Source organism: Nyctibius grandis, chromosome 1 (assembly GCF_013368605.1).
Source record: "Nyctibius grandis isolate bNycGra1 chromosome 1, bNycGra1.pri, whole genome shotgun sequence".
Lineage (NCBI taxonomy): Eukaryota > Metazoa > Chordata > Aves > Nyctibiiformes > Nyctibiidae > Nyctibius > Nyctibius grandis.
In genome coordinates, this window is record NC_090658.1 from 89,790,987 (window position 1) to 89,805,106 (window position 14,120).

Sequence of the window (14,120 nt, forward strand, 5' to 3'; positions counted from 1 at the left end):
CAGACTTGCCACAGGATGAACCAGGACAGCAGAGCACTCTCAAACCTAAAAAGAAGTAAAACTTACTTTCCGAGGAGTTCTGTATTCACTGTTTTTGCTTAATTAATGATACAAAATTACAGTTTCTAGTCGGAAGAGCAACTCTTTTTTTTTTTTCCCAGTCCTGCTGCAAACCAGTTGCATGTGTGGTCCAGCAGTGTTGTCAGCAGCTCTTGGGAGTGGGAAGAGCTTGACCTGAATGGGAGGCAGGTTGCCGTATACCAGAAACAGGTAAGGGGAGCTATACCTCACTCATTCATAACTAATCTTCCCCTAGCTGAGATAGCTCTGGAGACAGAAGGGAAGAAGGAATTTGAAAGTTTTCTCTTAGCCACAGTAAGGAATAATGCTGCATGTCTCTCTGTGAGTTAAGAGCCCCCAGTGTTTGCTGGCTTCTGTTGAACAAGGAGGGGTTTAACCTGTGGTAAAGAAGTCTCAATTCAGTTGTGGTTTGAATGCAAATGCAGAGTTTCTGTATGCTCTGTATTGACACATCTTGAGGCTCTAGTACTATACTGAACACACAAGCTGGGAGAGCCCGTTAGCATGAATGCAAAGGCTCTCTACACAAATATCTGCCAAAAGGGAGATGCGTAGTTTCCAAGCCCTTTACTGCTGCCTGATGCACGTGACTTATCTTTTTGGAACAAATGGGCTCTTCTGGCATGAGTCTATTGAATATATGTGGAGTTCTTAGAAGAAGGTACTAGTCAATAGATGGGGCTCTGCTCCATCAACGCTCACTTGATAAGTAATGCAGTTCTAGGTGCTCAGGAAGGTGAGAAACATTGAGTGTAGCCAGAAGTACTGGTCCTGGTGCCAGTGTGAAGGATAATAACAGTAGCTGTAATGAAAGCAGAACACTTAAAAAATACAGGGTTCAAATTTCTTTTGGTACTGTCACCACCTGTCATCTTAGGAGAGGGCAGCTCCTCTGACTAACCCCTCAGTTGAAGTACTGCAGAGCTGTCTTCAGAGTTCACCGCAGCAGTGGTGTGTAAGAGCCACCTTTTGACAGCTCTCCACTCCACAGGACTTTTGTTGAAGGACTGCCATAATTTCACACATTTGTGTCTCATTTTGCTGAGACCCACCATTGGGTCACAATCTGTCCTCCTCCCTTCACTCCTTCAGGTACAGGTGACTATGTGGGACAAAGAACACCTACCAGGCTGGACCAGACACTGTTGTTGTTTGTTTTTTTTTAAATTACCGCATTGTACTGGCTATGGTATGGATCATAACTAAAGAATGTAGTTTCCATATATTTGGCCTGAGTTCTATGTAGTCATGTATACCCTTGTATTTAGAGACTATCAACATTTAAGACAGTTAAGTTAGCTCTTGTCCCTTCCAGAATTTGGCATAGATTATGTTGCATAATTCAGTGAAGGTGACTTTAGCTAATGTATACAATTTCTAACTGGATGTTATCAGAGTAAGCATAATTTTTATCAGATTACTTATGTTTTAAATATGTTTAATTATGAAATTGAAAGAATGTTAAAATGCATTAGTTCTACTGTTAACTCGGTATTTTCAGTTTAGGTGATGTTTCACTTTCAAGTAATCATTTTCTAATTAGTACCTCAGATTTTCATGTTCTAGCTGAAATGGAGGAGCACTGAGTGAGCCATGCAAGGTTGGTTGTTTTTTTAAAAGAACATATTGTTTCAAATCTCTTGCTTTTTCTTTTAAGTTTTATTGAGATTCTAGTTTTTACTTTAAAGGGATGAAATACCCCATGTGCTACAAGAGACAATTCTGGCAAGTCAGTGTTGAGATACCTTTTTTTAAAATTAGGAATTGTGCGAGAAGTAATCACTTCCCAAATAGTGCAGTATTTCCAAAATACCTGATCGGTGAGTCTCCATTTTAATTTATCATCGGAGTTGCCTAGACATAGTAGGGACCATTATTGAACTAGCCATGTCTCTTTAAAACACTGGTTTAGAATAAACCCAAACCGATTTCGTATCCCATAGACACTTTAAAATCAGGAGCTGAATAACTGTAAAACATTGGTTCCAACAACTTGTTGTAGTTGAGGAAATCTCTGTAAGTAATTCAATAGGCAGCAGCCCAGAGTACTTGATGGATTCTTTGAAGAGTTAAAATGCATCCTTGAGCATGCACTGGAACGTGGCTATTTAAAATGTTACAGTGCTGGAATGTCTTTCTAAAATTCTGTGATTACAGACTTGCTGTGCATTAACATGGAAGTGTAACTGACAGCAGCAAACTACTCTGATAAAGCATAATTCAAATGGATCATTTGAGATCTCATGTTTTGTGATGGAACTTTTTTTTTCTCATTAAAACAAAAAAATCTGGGGTTTCTTGCATGTGAAATTGCACTCCTGTGATAAAAGTTTTATACTAAGGGAGTTCATTCTGTGAAAGTATCGCAGCAATTTTTAAAAGACATTTTAAAGAACTTATAAACTCCCTCCATTTTTATACGCATCATCAGATTAAGTTGAAGAATTAAAGAAAATAATCCTAAACAGGTCATCATATACAGTAACAACTGTTTGCTTTAATGACATACTTATTGTCCCTGTCATTTGCAATAGTCATTGCAGAATATTTTTTTCTTAAATTGAACATTGAGATTTTTCCATTTTTGTACTGAATGATGAGTGCGACATTATTATATAGTGATTTTTGTTGCTGCAGCTTTATCTCTGTCCTGTTCGATGGGGAAAACAGATCATTAACACCAAAATTTCTTATTCAGATTCTAAATATTTATCGATAGCCACATGTGAATTTACTCACAGACAAACACATCAACTTAACCCATTTCAGCTGTGTGGAAAATTAGAAGTAGGCTTGGTTGGGAAATTCTTTTGGGCTCCTCTGATATGGGTGGCATATGGTTGACATCCCACTTGATTTCCCACTGTATTAATATTTGCCCATTAGCTCATGCACATATCTTCAAAGGGCTACATTTAAAAAAGACTCCCAACAGACTGTTTTTCTTCATTTGTTTTCTCCCTGATGACTTGTGTGTTGCCTCCCTGATTACTTGTGTGTTGATACTCATTTTGGTATCCCGATCTATATGTTTTGTCGTAAACAGGTCAGATACCCAAGATGTCCTTGGTTCCTGCCAGCCTGTTCTCTTTGGCTTATAAGCATTATGAGCTACAGGTTAGGTCTTGAGCAAAAAGCTACTGAAAAAATACTGAGCACAAAAATACCTAAATTGTATAAAATCCATTACATGCTACTAACATCCTTAAAAAGATACAACATATTTATGTAATCTTGGTATGTATGCACGCCGTAAAATACGTGTCCATATTCAAGCTACTGTTTATGCTGGCAGTCAGATTTTAAACATTTCTTAATCATCTCCAGAACATATTATAGAATAAGAGATTCATATAGATAAATACATCCAGGGAAAAAAAATGATCTAATGCAGCAGTCTGTCATAATGTCTCTTGGACTAAACTAACATATTCTTAATCAGGTAAAAGATGTTCAGGAGACTAGTCAGAGGAGATACTCTACTGAATATTTTCCTTAATAATACCAGGAGCTGCTACGAGAAGGAAGGATTATTTATTTCAGAATTGCTGAGTATCAGAAGGTAGAGGAAAACCCACCGATGTCCTTTTTTTAAAAAAAAAAAAAAAAAAAAAAAGCAAACCAACAACTAAACACGGCCTAAATTGAGAAGGGCTGGGATTAAACACCTCATAGATGAGCGCAAACGTGAGAGACAAAAAAAGAAATACAGAGTGGCCTAGCGTGTAGCCCAGAACACTTCATAGTGTATTCCAGGCTGCCTTCTTTCACAAAATGCAGGCCAAGACAAGACGATGGGCTTATCACAACAGGGCGCATGCATGTGTGTTGAACCATGGTGAGGTGGTCTGGGTGAGCTCAGTTGCACCATATGATCCTCAAAGGCCCTTGCAGTTGTGCCCTGACAGTGACTTACAGGACAGTGTCAGAGCTGCCTTTGCTATTATAGCAGGATTTACCCTTTATATAGATTTTAATCTCCACTCAGTGCAAACTAAAAGCCATTCTGCACTCTGCTGAACTAAAGGGTAGTGTCGGTACAAATACATGTTATCAACACATTCACATTGGAAATTGGAAGTGGATTTCTAAAGCAAGAGAGCAGCGATGTTCTGGAGCCTCTGCTCAGTGCAGGGAGAGCAAACAGCATGACTATGTCCAAGAGGAACCTCGGCTTGTCAATGAAAAGGGGTGTAAGTTGGGGTGAGCATGCCAGTTACCTGAGAGTGCTAGCACTGGGGAATGCTATAGTCCTAACTCACTTTCTCATCAGCATTGCGAGTTTCTGACCCAGATGAACTCATGTTTGCATATAGGTGTTTATATGTCAGGTAGGTGTCTACTCAGCCAGTACCAATCTGTTCATCATTGCAAGTTTATGTTCTTGGTCTTCCTAATTAGGGTGCCTCCTTGCTCCTTCCCACACAAAACCTGAGTCTCATGCCTAGTACATGCTTCCTTGATAACTAATTGCTCTAGTTATTCCTCAGCTTTCTGTTACTCCAGATAAAACAACCATCCAACAGTTTGGGAGCCAGTAATGCTTTCAGTATCCTTCACACCCAATGCTGCAAGTTCTCTTCTGCAGCTGGGGTTCCTCTAATGCTGCTCCTAAAACTGCCTGATGGATGGAGTGGTGGATGTCCTAGCAATAAAGTTAAAATCTTTAACCAGCACTCCTGGGGTTTCTGGAAGCCCCACCATCAACTTTGCAGTGATACCATTCAAGGGACCTGACATGTGATACAATTCCTGCTTGTTCTGAGGTTAAATCAACTATTCATTGAATTTTCCCCTGTTGTTCATGCACATCCACATCAGTTTTGGGGACTACTTTGATAACAACCAGAGCCATCTGAGCCATGGGAAACGTAATCTCTTTCAACTCCTTTTGCAAAGCAGTACATGGGGAGAACAGGGGTGTGCCTTCTGGGAAATCCAGTAGAGCCAAATCACAGAATCACAGAATCAACCAGGTTGGAAGAGACCTCAGGGATCATCGAGTCCAACCGTTGCCCTTACACCACACTGTCAACTAGACCATGCCACTAAGTGCCATGTCCAGTCTTTTCTTAAACACATCCAGAGATGGTGACTCCACCACCTCCCTGGGCAGCCCATTCCAATGTCTAATAACCCTTTCTGAAAAGAAATTCTTCCTAATGTCCAACCTGAACCTCCCCTGGCGAAGCCTGAGGCTGTGCCCTCTTGTCCTATCGCTAGTTGCCCGGGAGAAGAGGCCGACTCCCACTCCACTACAACCTCCCTTCAGGTAGTTGTAGACTGCAACAAGGTCACCTCGGAGCCTCCTCTTCTCCAGGCTAAACAACCCCAGCTCCCTCAGTCGTTCCTCGTAGGTCAGACCCTCCAGACCCTTCACCAGCTTGGTCGCCCTCCTCTGGACTCGCTCCAACACCTTAACATCTTTCTTGAAGTGCGGGTCCCAGAACTGGACACAGTACTCAAGGTGCAGCCTCACCAGTGCCGAGTACAGAGGGACGATCACTTCCCTAGACCGGCTGGCTACACTATTCCTAATAGAGGCCAGGATGCCATTGGCCTTTTTGGCCACCTGGGCACACTGCTGGCTCATGTTTAGCCAGCTGTCAATCAGCACCCCCAGGTCTCTTTCCGCCGGGCCGCTTTCTAACCACTCTTCCCCCAGCCTGTAGCGCTGCATGGGGTTGTTGTGGCCGAAGTGTAAGAGCCGGCACTTGTTCTTGTTGAACCTCATGCCGTTGGTCTCGGCCCATCTATCTAACCTGTCCAGATCCCTCTGTAGGGCCTTCCTACCCTCCAGCAGATCGACACTCCCACCCAGCTTGGTGTCATCTGCAAATTTACTGAGGGTGCACTCAATCCCTACGTCTAGATCATCTATAAAGATATTGAACAGCACCGGCCCCAGAACTGAGCCCTGGGGAACACCGCTGGTGACCGGCCACCAGTTGGACTTTGCCCCATTCACCACCACTCTCTGGGCTCGGCCATCCAGCCAGTTTTTAACCCATTGAAGAGTCCACCCATCCAAGCCCCAGGCAGCCAGTTTGTCCAGGAGGATGCTGTGGGAGACAGTGTCGAATGCCTTACTGAAGTCTAGATAGACTACATCCACAGCCCTGCCCTCATCTGCTAAGCGGGTCACTTTGTCATAGAAGGAGACCAGGTTGGTCGAGCAGGACCTGCCTTTCATGAATCCATGTTGGCTGGCCCCAATGCCCCGATTGTCCTGCATGTGCTGTGTAATGGCACTCAGGATGATCTGTTCCATCACCTTGCCTGGCACCGAGGTCAGGCTGACAGGCCTATAGTTCCCTGGATCATCCTTCCGACCCTTCTTGTAGATGGGCGTTACGTTTGCTCATTTCCAGTCAGCTGGAACTTCTCCAGTTAACCAAAAGGATTGAGCCAAATCAAGAGGTCCCAGGGGCCAACCTCTTGCTCTCCAAACTCTGCACTGAGAGGTGGAACCATACTCTGCTTTTCTGTAGTGCCCTTTTCAAAGACTGAATCATCCTCTGGCGAGCCATATGGTCTGATCCACAAATTGCTTTTCTTTCAGTACTCCACAGCTGCTCGAACTTCTTTTGACTGCCAGTATGCCATTCATCACGCTGTCTGGTCTTGCATCCTAAGTGCTGAATGCAAGCTCTGCAGCAGAGGCACACAAATCAGCTCGCTCCCACCAGTGCTGTTCCCCTTGCTCAGCACTGTTTCCAGTCCTCTTCCTTCGGCAATTTCATTTCATATTTCAATTCCACATTTTCTATCTATAGAGCAGCAGTCGTCATTCCAAGTTCTGCAATTCTTCCTCAAGGCCATTATGTAGAAACTTGAGTATGGGCTTTCAGTTCAGTGTTCTCTTGACAGATTATAAATGCCTTTCCTGTTTTTCTCAGTGCACCCTCTCCCACGAAAGCTTCCTGCTCCCTTGAACTGAGTGCATCCTTAAAAGTTCTTCAGGATGGAAGAAGTTCTTTCCCTTCTTCTCTCCCGTTTTTATATTGCTACCGTTAATAGTCCCCATAAAATCCAAGCTATACGTCTCTAATTTTAATAGTTATGACAACACCAGACTGCACAATTGTTTTCAGCTTTTGTTATTCCTCTTTCAGAATAACAAAATTCCTCTGCAGCCTACATCCCCTGCCAGTCTGCACCCCTCCTGAGTCACTGTGCTAGACACCTTCCACCATCTGCAAAAAAAAAAACCCTGCAAGCAGATACACACCATTTGAAAGTGTAAAGTAATAATTTACTGATATAATACAGGTGGCTATGACTAGCAAGCTACTAGACTAAGCATCAACATGCCCACCTGCCCCTGCAAGACACCAGATGAGTCTTGAGTCTTCGCTGGTCAGTGTCACCAAACTGCCATTTTCTGACTCTCCACTTTTCGCTTCCAGCATTTTATACCTTTTCACATCAGTGTTTTTCTTCTGGACCTCATCTCAACAGCCCTACCTCCGTCTCTCGTTCTGCCTTGTCTTGCCTGGCTCTGCAGTGCTCTTTCTCACAGAGCTGTGATCCCCTGAACATGCTGAACCAAGGCTGTGGGGCTGGACCCTACCAGGGCTGGGCTGTGGAGCCCAAGCAGCTGAAACTGTAGAGGGAGGTGCCTTGCTAGCACGTGGTGGAGATGGGGTTAATATGGTCGGCTGGAGCCCAGAGAGCAATGCAATTTGCCAGAGGGTACATGTTCAGTCAGCAGAGCCAGTCTCTGGGCTCTCTTGACTTCTGTGATTAGGAGTTTAGTCCAGTTGCCCACATGGGTCCCTCGTGTCATTGAAGGTGCTCTAGGGACTCCACCTGGCCTTCAGCTACTGCTTTGTTCAGATGGCACCAGTATCTCATCTCATACTTTCTGTTCCGTATGGATGTCTGGCATACCTTAGAATACCTCCTAAAGCATCAGATGCTTATGTGTGTGCAACCGAATCAAGCTCTAGGTTTCCATTAACCATCTGAGAAACTTCGGGGTGTCCCAGATATCTACAGGGGCCTGACAGAGACAACTTTTACACTGATTGTAAAATGCTTTTTGAGGAGCTTTAACTTAAGAGTCTGCTCATAAATCCTTTACTCCCATTGCTGAGTCAGTAGGAGCTGTATGCAAGCAGCTGTAGGCAAGCAGGTACATGCAAGTTCACATTAGAGTCATGAGTAACATTTTTGGAATGGTGGAAAGACTGCTTGATGGCAGTCCAACAGATGTAATCCTGACTGCTTTCCCTCTGGGTGCCGTGTAATTGTGAAGACACATGCTCCCTTCCCAGAAGGAAGCTTTTGGGAGTAAGTAAGTTAAGGGACACGGGGAGCAACTCACATAAGGAAAAAGTGACAAAAAGAAAATCTGGGGCCCGGAGCCCTGAAGAGGGAGGATCATGAAAAACTGGCTGCATGAGCCAAAGGCTATACCTGGTATTTTCTCACTAAATAGTGGCACAGGAGCAAAGTAATTTTTGGTCAGGGTAGTTCACAACTACTCTCCAACTATCTAGCGCTCTCTGCAATTTGCACGGTAAAGAATATGCACCAGAGAAAATTTCTGCCATTATCTGTAGTTGCTAAAGATGGAGTAACTAGATCAGGGACATCCAGAGTCACGAACAGCTGTCACTTGGAGAGCAGCTTCAGCTTTGACTTGTGCTTTGACTCACACCCCTATTACAATGATGATGCCAGAGGGGTGTGAGTCAAGTGACTGGCGTGACTCTTCCCATTCTTCGAGGGGGGGGGCGGGGGGAAGGTGAAAAACCTGTACCTTTATTTTGACTTCACATAGTGTGGACTACTGCAAGATGTTCCACAAACACTGCATTGATGGTCCAGATCAGGCACTCGCTTGCTTGGGCAGTTACAGCAATCTGGTAACTTCTTCCCTCATTCTCTTTCTTCCATTTCTGAAATAACCCTAATAAAAGTCATCTGGCAAAGCCACCTGTTTTGTGAGATGGTTGCTCTAGATCTAAGCTTGAAGAAAAGAGCGTAGTCGCTTTCCTGAGAAGCACCATGCATCTGTGCGATTGCTACAGGGCATTGGTTACACAACGCCATGCTTGTTCTTATCAGTGAGGAGGAGGTGCACTTGTTGAATCCAGATTTACCAGGTCTGAATTCACTTAAAGGGTTTTAAAAGCTGAGACTGTATTAGTCACCACTGAGCACAATAATTTCTCTTCCAAGTGAGTCATATCTGTTCCCACTGATATAATATAGGCATATTAATATTAGATTTCTTAATTCCATTAGAGTTTAATTCTGCAGCCAACTGTCTGTATTGAAAGGGTAGCATTATAAATGAAACAAACCGCTCTACATTTTGTGAATTGGTGAAAGCAGGGTGTGAATGCTTTGTACGAAGAACTATTATATTTTCATAAGCTTTTGTGATCTTGGACCTTCTCTAGAAGAAATGATACGTAGCTGAGATTATGAGACAGCCTACCAAGCATACAAACCCCACTCTGAACTGACTTTAGGTAATCACTTGATGTATAGTATACACTGTTGAAATGTACCTTACCTCACACAAGTATATGACCTGCACAGAGAAATAAATAATAGTTCAATGTCACATTACCAAGCTTAATTCCCTGAGATCTGCAAGAATATACACTGATGCATCAGACCCAAGTGCAAAAACTGAACCCCTGTGTCACACAGGTGTCCTGCCTCCAAGTGAAAGGTGAGGTCTCAGGAGTAACTCCCTCTTTGGGGGCTCCTGATGGAGGCTTCTTTGGTGTCCAGCCCCCCAGCTCTGCTTGCTGAACTCTGTGATTCCTGTTCCTACCTGCTGAGCTCCGCTCTTGGACCTTTAAAGTCAGTTCATCAAGAATCACTGTTAAAAATAAGAGGCTCAGTTGACTGAAATGTTTGTAATTTTTTTAAACTGAGGGGAAATGCATGATACATTTGTATCAGAGAGCTATGTATCTCAGATGCAGCTATACATACATAGGAAGATACCAACTAGGACAGTCTAGAACATAATGACTTAGTTTAATCCCCCTTTGCAGCTAATGGAGAAATCTGGGATCTTTTAAAGCATGATTTGTTGGATCTACAGCTAACATCTATTCCAGGCAAGATGAACTCTGCTGTAAAAGCTCCTGGTTATCTCCATTAGCTCTAAAGTGAGCCTCTGGTAATCAGCTCAGAAATGTAAATCCATAGTCTGCAGTTGTCCAGTGGAATTCTGCCCATGTGTTTACTCTGATTTGGCCTTTCTTTCACAGTAGAAATAGCTGCAATTGAAGAATTACGTATTTTATCAGACCTTATGATTGTCATTAATTTTGTAATGTTTTTTGCAACAGAGTGGCCTATATGCCTCTTTGCTCTGAAGCTCGGTAGCTGTATCAGAGTATCTGTTTTCATCCAAAAGAATAAAAAATCAGTATACCACAAATGCAGAGAAGTACATAGAAACATGAACAAAAACATCTGCTCAGAAACTAGAATTAAAAAAAAAAATAGAGTAGAAATTATTGGTGATTTTTTTTTGGTCAAACTGAAGCCTTACTTCAATGTAAAATATTTACTAAAGCCACACAATTTTTAATATTTTGAGTTGTCAAAACTGATGATTCTTGCTGTCCTGCAACCAATTTGGTGAAGTTGTACAAAATCTTTCTGGAAGGATTCAGTGTGGTATCAAATAATGAAATCTTTGTTGCGGCAGTGTTCAGGCAGACTTTCAGTTTCTATATGCTTCAGCTGAGCATGTTTATTTTTTCACCAAGATCATATGACAGGATGCACAAGCTACATGAAGTGCTGCCAGCATGTAGGATGACTTGAGATTTTGCTACTACATTTGGCATTTGGTTTTAAAAAAACCACAAGTTCTAGCACAAAATGGCTTCTCCGTGCAAAAGTCTAAACAAAAGGCAGATGAAAAGACAAATCCAAAGGGCATTTTTGACCAGAGACAGGAAGAGGAGGGAGGCTGCTGCTCCAGATTGGCAACACTGTGCAAGAGTTCTGTAGTGCCTGCTCCTTGTCTACCCCAAGCAGCTGCTGACATGCAGGGCTGGGAATTAATCCCTAGTTTTCTACCAGTACGCTGACTACCTCCCAGGAATTGGCGGTTTCACCTGGCAGGATTCACTTCCTGCAGTTCTGACTTTTACCTAATAATACAGCTGAAAATGAAAGCGGTCTTGTACTGCTAGCTCTGCACAATTTCACGTGGCGATTACCCCAGCACCCAGCCATGCCACAATGCAGCTTACTTAAATGGGAAAATGTATACATCCTATCAGTAAACTTCTGTTACGTAAAGGTCTATTCAACTTATTTTCAGTAGTGCTTAGCTGTCATGTAGTTACAGTGACTGTGTATTTCTTTTTTTAGCTAAAAGCCCAAGTTTCATGTTAACTGCAGGTGCTTCCTCCTTGGACTATATAAAATGACATTGTAACTGTGGCCAGGGTCAAAGGCCAGAGCCTGGAAGGGAAAGCTGAGCTCCACATTACTCTTAACTAGTTCATAATAACTATCATTTCTCGATTCATGCCATTATTCATATTATAATACCATTTTTTAAATTATCTTCTATCAAAATAGATCCAAGAACTTTTTACATGGAAATCTAGATTTCCACATGCAAAATACTGCTCTCCTACTTTGAGGAAGGGCAAGATTTCGTGACAGATGGTCTCAGAGCCCTTCTCCCACTGCACAGCAAGATGGCTCCAGCAAGCAAGGAAAGATGGGACATACCTGCTAAGAACAACCAAAAGAGTTCGTAAACGTGACACCCAGTGCCTGGTCTGCAGCTCACCGTCTGGAGTGGTCAGATCAGCCATTGTTAGCCAGAAATGTTGAGATGTCATCAAGAGTTGTTGGCCGTTAAATGTACCCTGGGGTGCTTCTGGTGTAAGAGGGAACCCCAAGGTCTGACGCCATCCCTTCCCTTCTGCTATATACAGTATTTAGGCTTGACAGTATTCATTGTGCTTTGTCCTGTAAAACGGAAGATCACTTTGCCCCCTTGAAAATTCAGCTGCTTGTTAAGGTGGAGTAAAGTTGCTTTATTTATTTATTGCTGTTACCACAACATCACTGCAACAGAACAGGAAAGGGAAGAGTAACGCCTTGTTTTGCAATTCTGAGAACATGAGAAGGTGAAAAAAATAAACTTACTCAAATATTTTTGTTTATAACTGTTTTCCATTGCTGTTCAATCAAAGAAGGAAAGAGGAAAAGAGAACTAAGACATCAAAACATGAAAAAAATATTTTTTTAAAGATGATTAGGAAGTAAAAGTAATGTAGATGAAATTAAGGACAATTCATGAGCTTGAGACAAGAGTTTCAAGCTTATGCTGTTGAAGATAAGCACGTAAGAGCTCAGACATGTTTCTTATTTACAGCTTGTACTGAATTAAAGGGAAACTGAGACTGCTGAGATTGTGACCACTTTAATTTAGGTATTTCCTTAGCTATAAATGCTTAAAAAGAGCTATCCCAAGTGTACTGTGGCTGTAACCAGGAGGCAGAGAAACTGAAGTTGTAGATGCAAATATTCTTCTGGCATTGTGGCATGGAAAAGGTGATCTCCCCATCGAGTCAAGCTCTTGCTGATAATTCTTGCCTAAACTAACCATCATTGGTGTATGACACCATTTCAGTCTTTCATGATTATGAAAACCATCAAACAAGATGCTTCCAAGTCTTACAGTATGGTTAAGTCTTTTGGGTGAGGTGTTGGTGGGTCTGTGGGGTCCTGGAAGTTCCTTTTCTAAGCCCCCAGTTTTCAAACGAATCTCCTTGTGCTATGAGGTCTTGAGGCAACTCACCCCATGTCCTCTGCGCTTCAAGGCAGAGACGAGACGGGGACGCAAGGGGCATTTTCATTATTGCAGCCACCACGGCAGATATGCGGCCTAGTGATCGCAGCATGACATCCCACCCCGGCTGCGGTTCTGCTGTGCAGCCCGAGAGTCATCCATCGCTGCTGGAAACCCGCGGCTTCTTCCGCGCTACGACAGAGAAGGGCGGGCAGCTTGTGAATTCTAATGTGTGCAACGCAACCGTACGAATACCCACCAGCCGCCTGCTCCGGGCCCGGCCTAGCCAGCCCTACCCAGGGCCAGGCCGCGGGGCGGGGACGCCGCGGCCCCGGGGCGGGGACGGCGCGGCAGGTGCCTCCCTCCGCGGTCACGGCGGGGCCGCCGCTGTCGCTGCCACGTCAGGGGAGTTTCCCTAGGCGAGGCGGGCTGGGCCGGGCCTGGCCTTCCTCCTCCTCCGCCCCCTGCCCCGGCCTCCGCTGCCGGAGACGCTGCGGAGGGAGCGAGCGAGCGAGCGGTCGGTCCCCGCTGCCATGGAGGCCCGCTACAACCTCAAGAGCCCGGGTAGGCGGTGTGGCGGCCTGGCAGGCCCCGGCGGGCGCCCGGGAGGCGGCCGCCGGCCTCGCCTGCAGGCCGCGGGCGGGCGGGCGGCAGGGCCGGGCAGGGGGTACGCGGCCGTGCCTTGCAGGCTGCCCAGGCCGCTGACCACCGCGGCGAGCGGGTGTACCTGCGCCGGGGCTGCCGCGGTTCGCGGAGGGCTCGGGCGCCGCTGCCGGGGCGTGGCGGTGGTGGCGGGGCCGGCAGTCGCCTCCCGGGGCGCGGCGGGACAGGTGCAACGGCGGAGCCGAGGCCGCGGTGGGCAGGAGGGACGGGGGCCCTGGGCCGCGGCGGTGCCCGCGGGTGCGGGTCAGCTGCGCAGGGGGGAGGTGGCGGCGTTCAGGCGGAGGCCGGCTGGGTCGGTTCTGCTTCCCAGTGCCACGGCGCTGAGAACTCCCTTCGAGCTGTAATTAGGTTCAAAACACCCTGGCTACCTGGGACGGGGGGTGTGTGTGCATGCCCAGCTTTTTTGCTGGTTTGTGGAAATGTACCTTTGAACCTTCTGCCCTGTTCCCCTGGGTATCGCCTCCTTTCCAAGTAGGTGCGTGTGAGGGGACAGGTTGCCAACGATAGCTTAGTCTGTGTGGCCTAAGTTTGCTTTACAGAAGTGTTACTGTACATGCTGTATTTATATGCATGTGTG

The 14,120-nt window shown here is 45.0% G+C and overlaps 1 protein-coding gene across 2 annotated transcripts in view; it reads left to right on the forward strand.

Annotated features, from left to right (window-relative positions):
- The first annotated feature begins 50 nt into the window (after positions 1-50).
- The window catches only part of UBE2J1 (ubiquitin conjugating enzyme E2 J1), a 39,462-nt gene continuing 25,392 nt past the window's right edge, over positions 51-14,120 (forward strand). Inside the window, exon 1 of one of the 2 annotated variants that reach the window (XM_068416270.1) lies at positions 51-270. Coding sequence is in view for 1 of the 2 variants with exons in the window: in XM_068416262.1 (XP_068272363.1) it covers positions 13,414-13,444 (31 nt within the window). In the remaining variant the exon portion in view is untranslated. Of the gene's footprint in view, positions 271-13,263; positions 13,445-14,120 lie in introns of those variants that run through there. The other variant, XM_068416262.1, reaches the window with a different exon arrangement.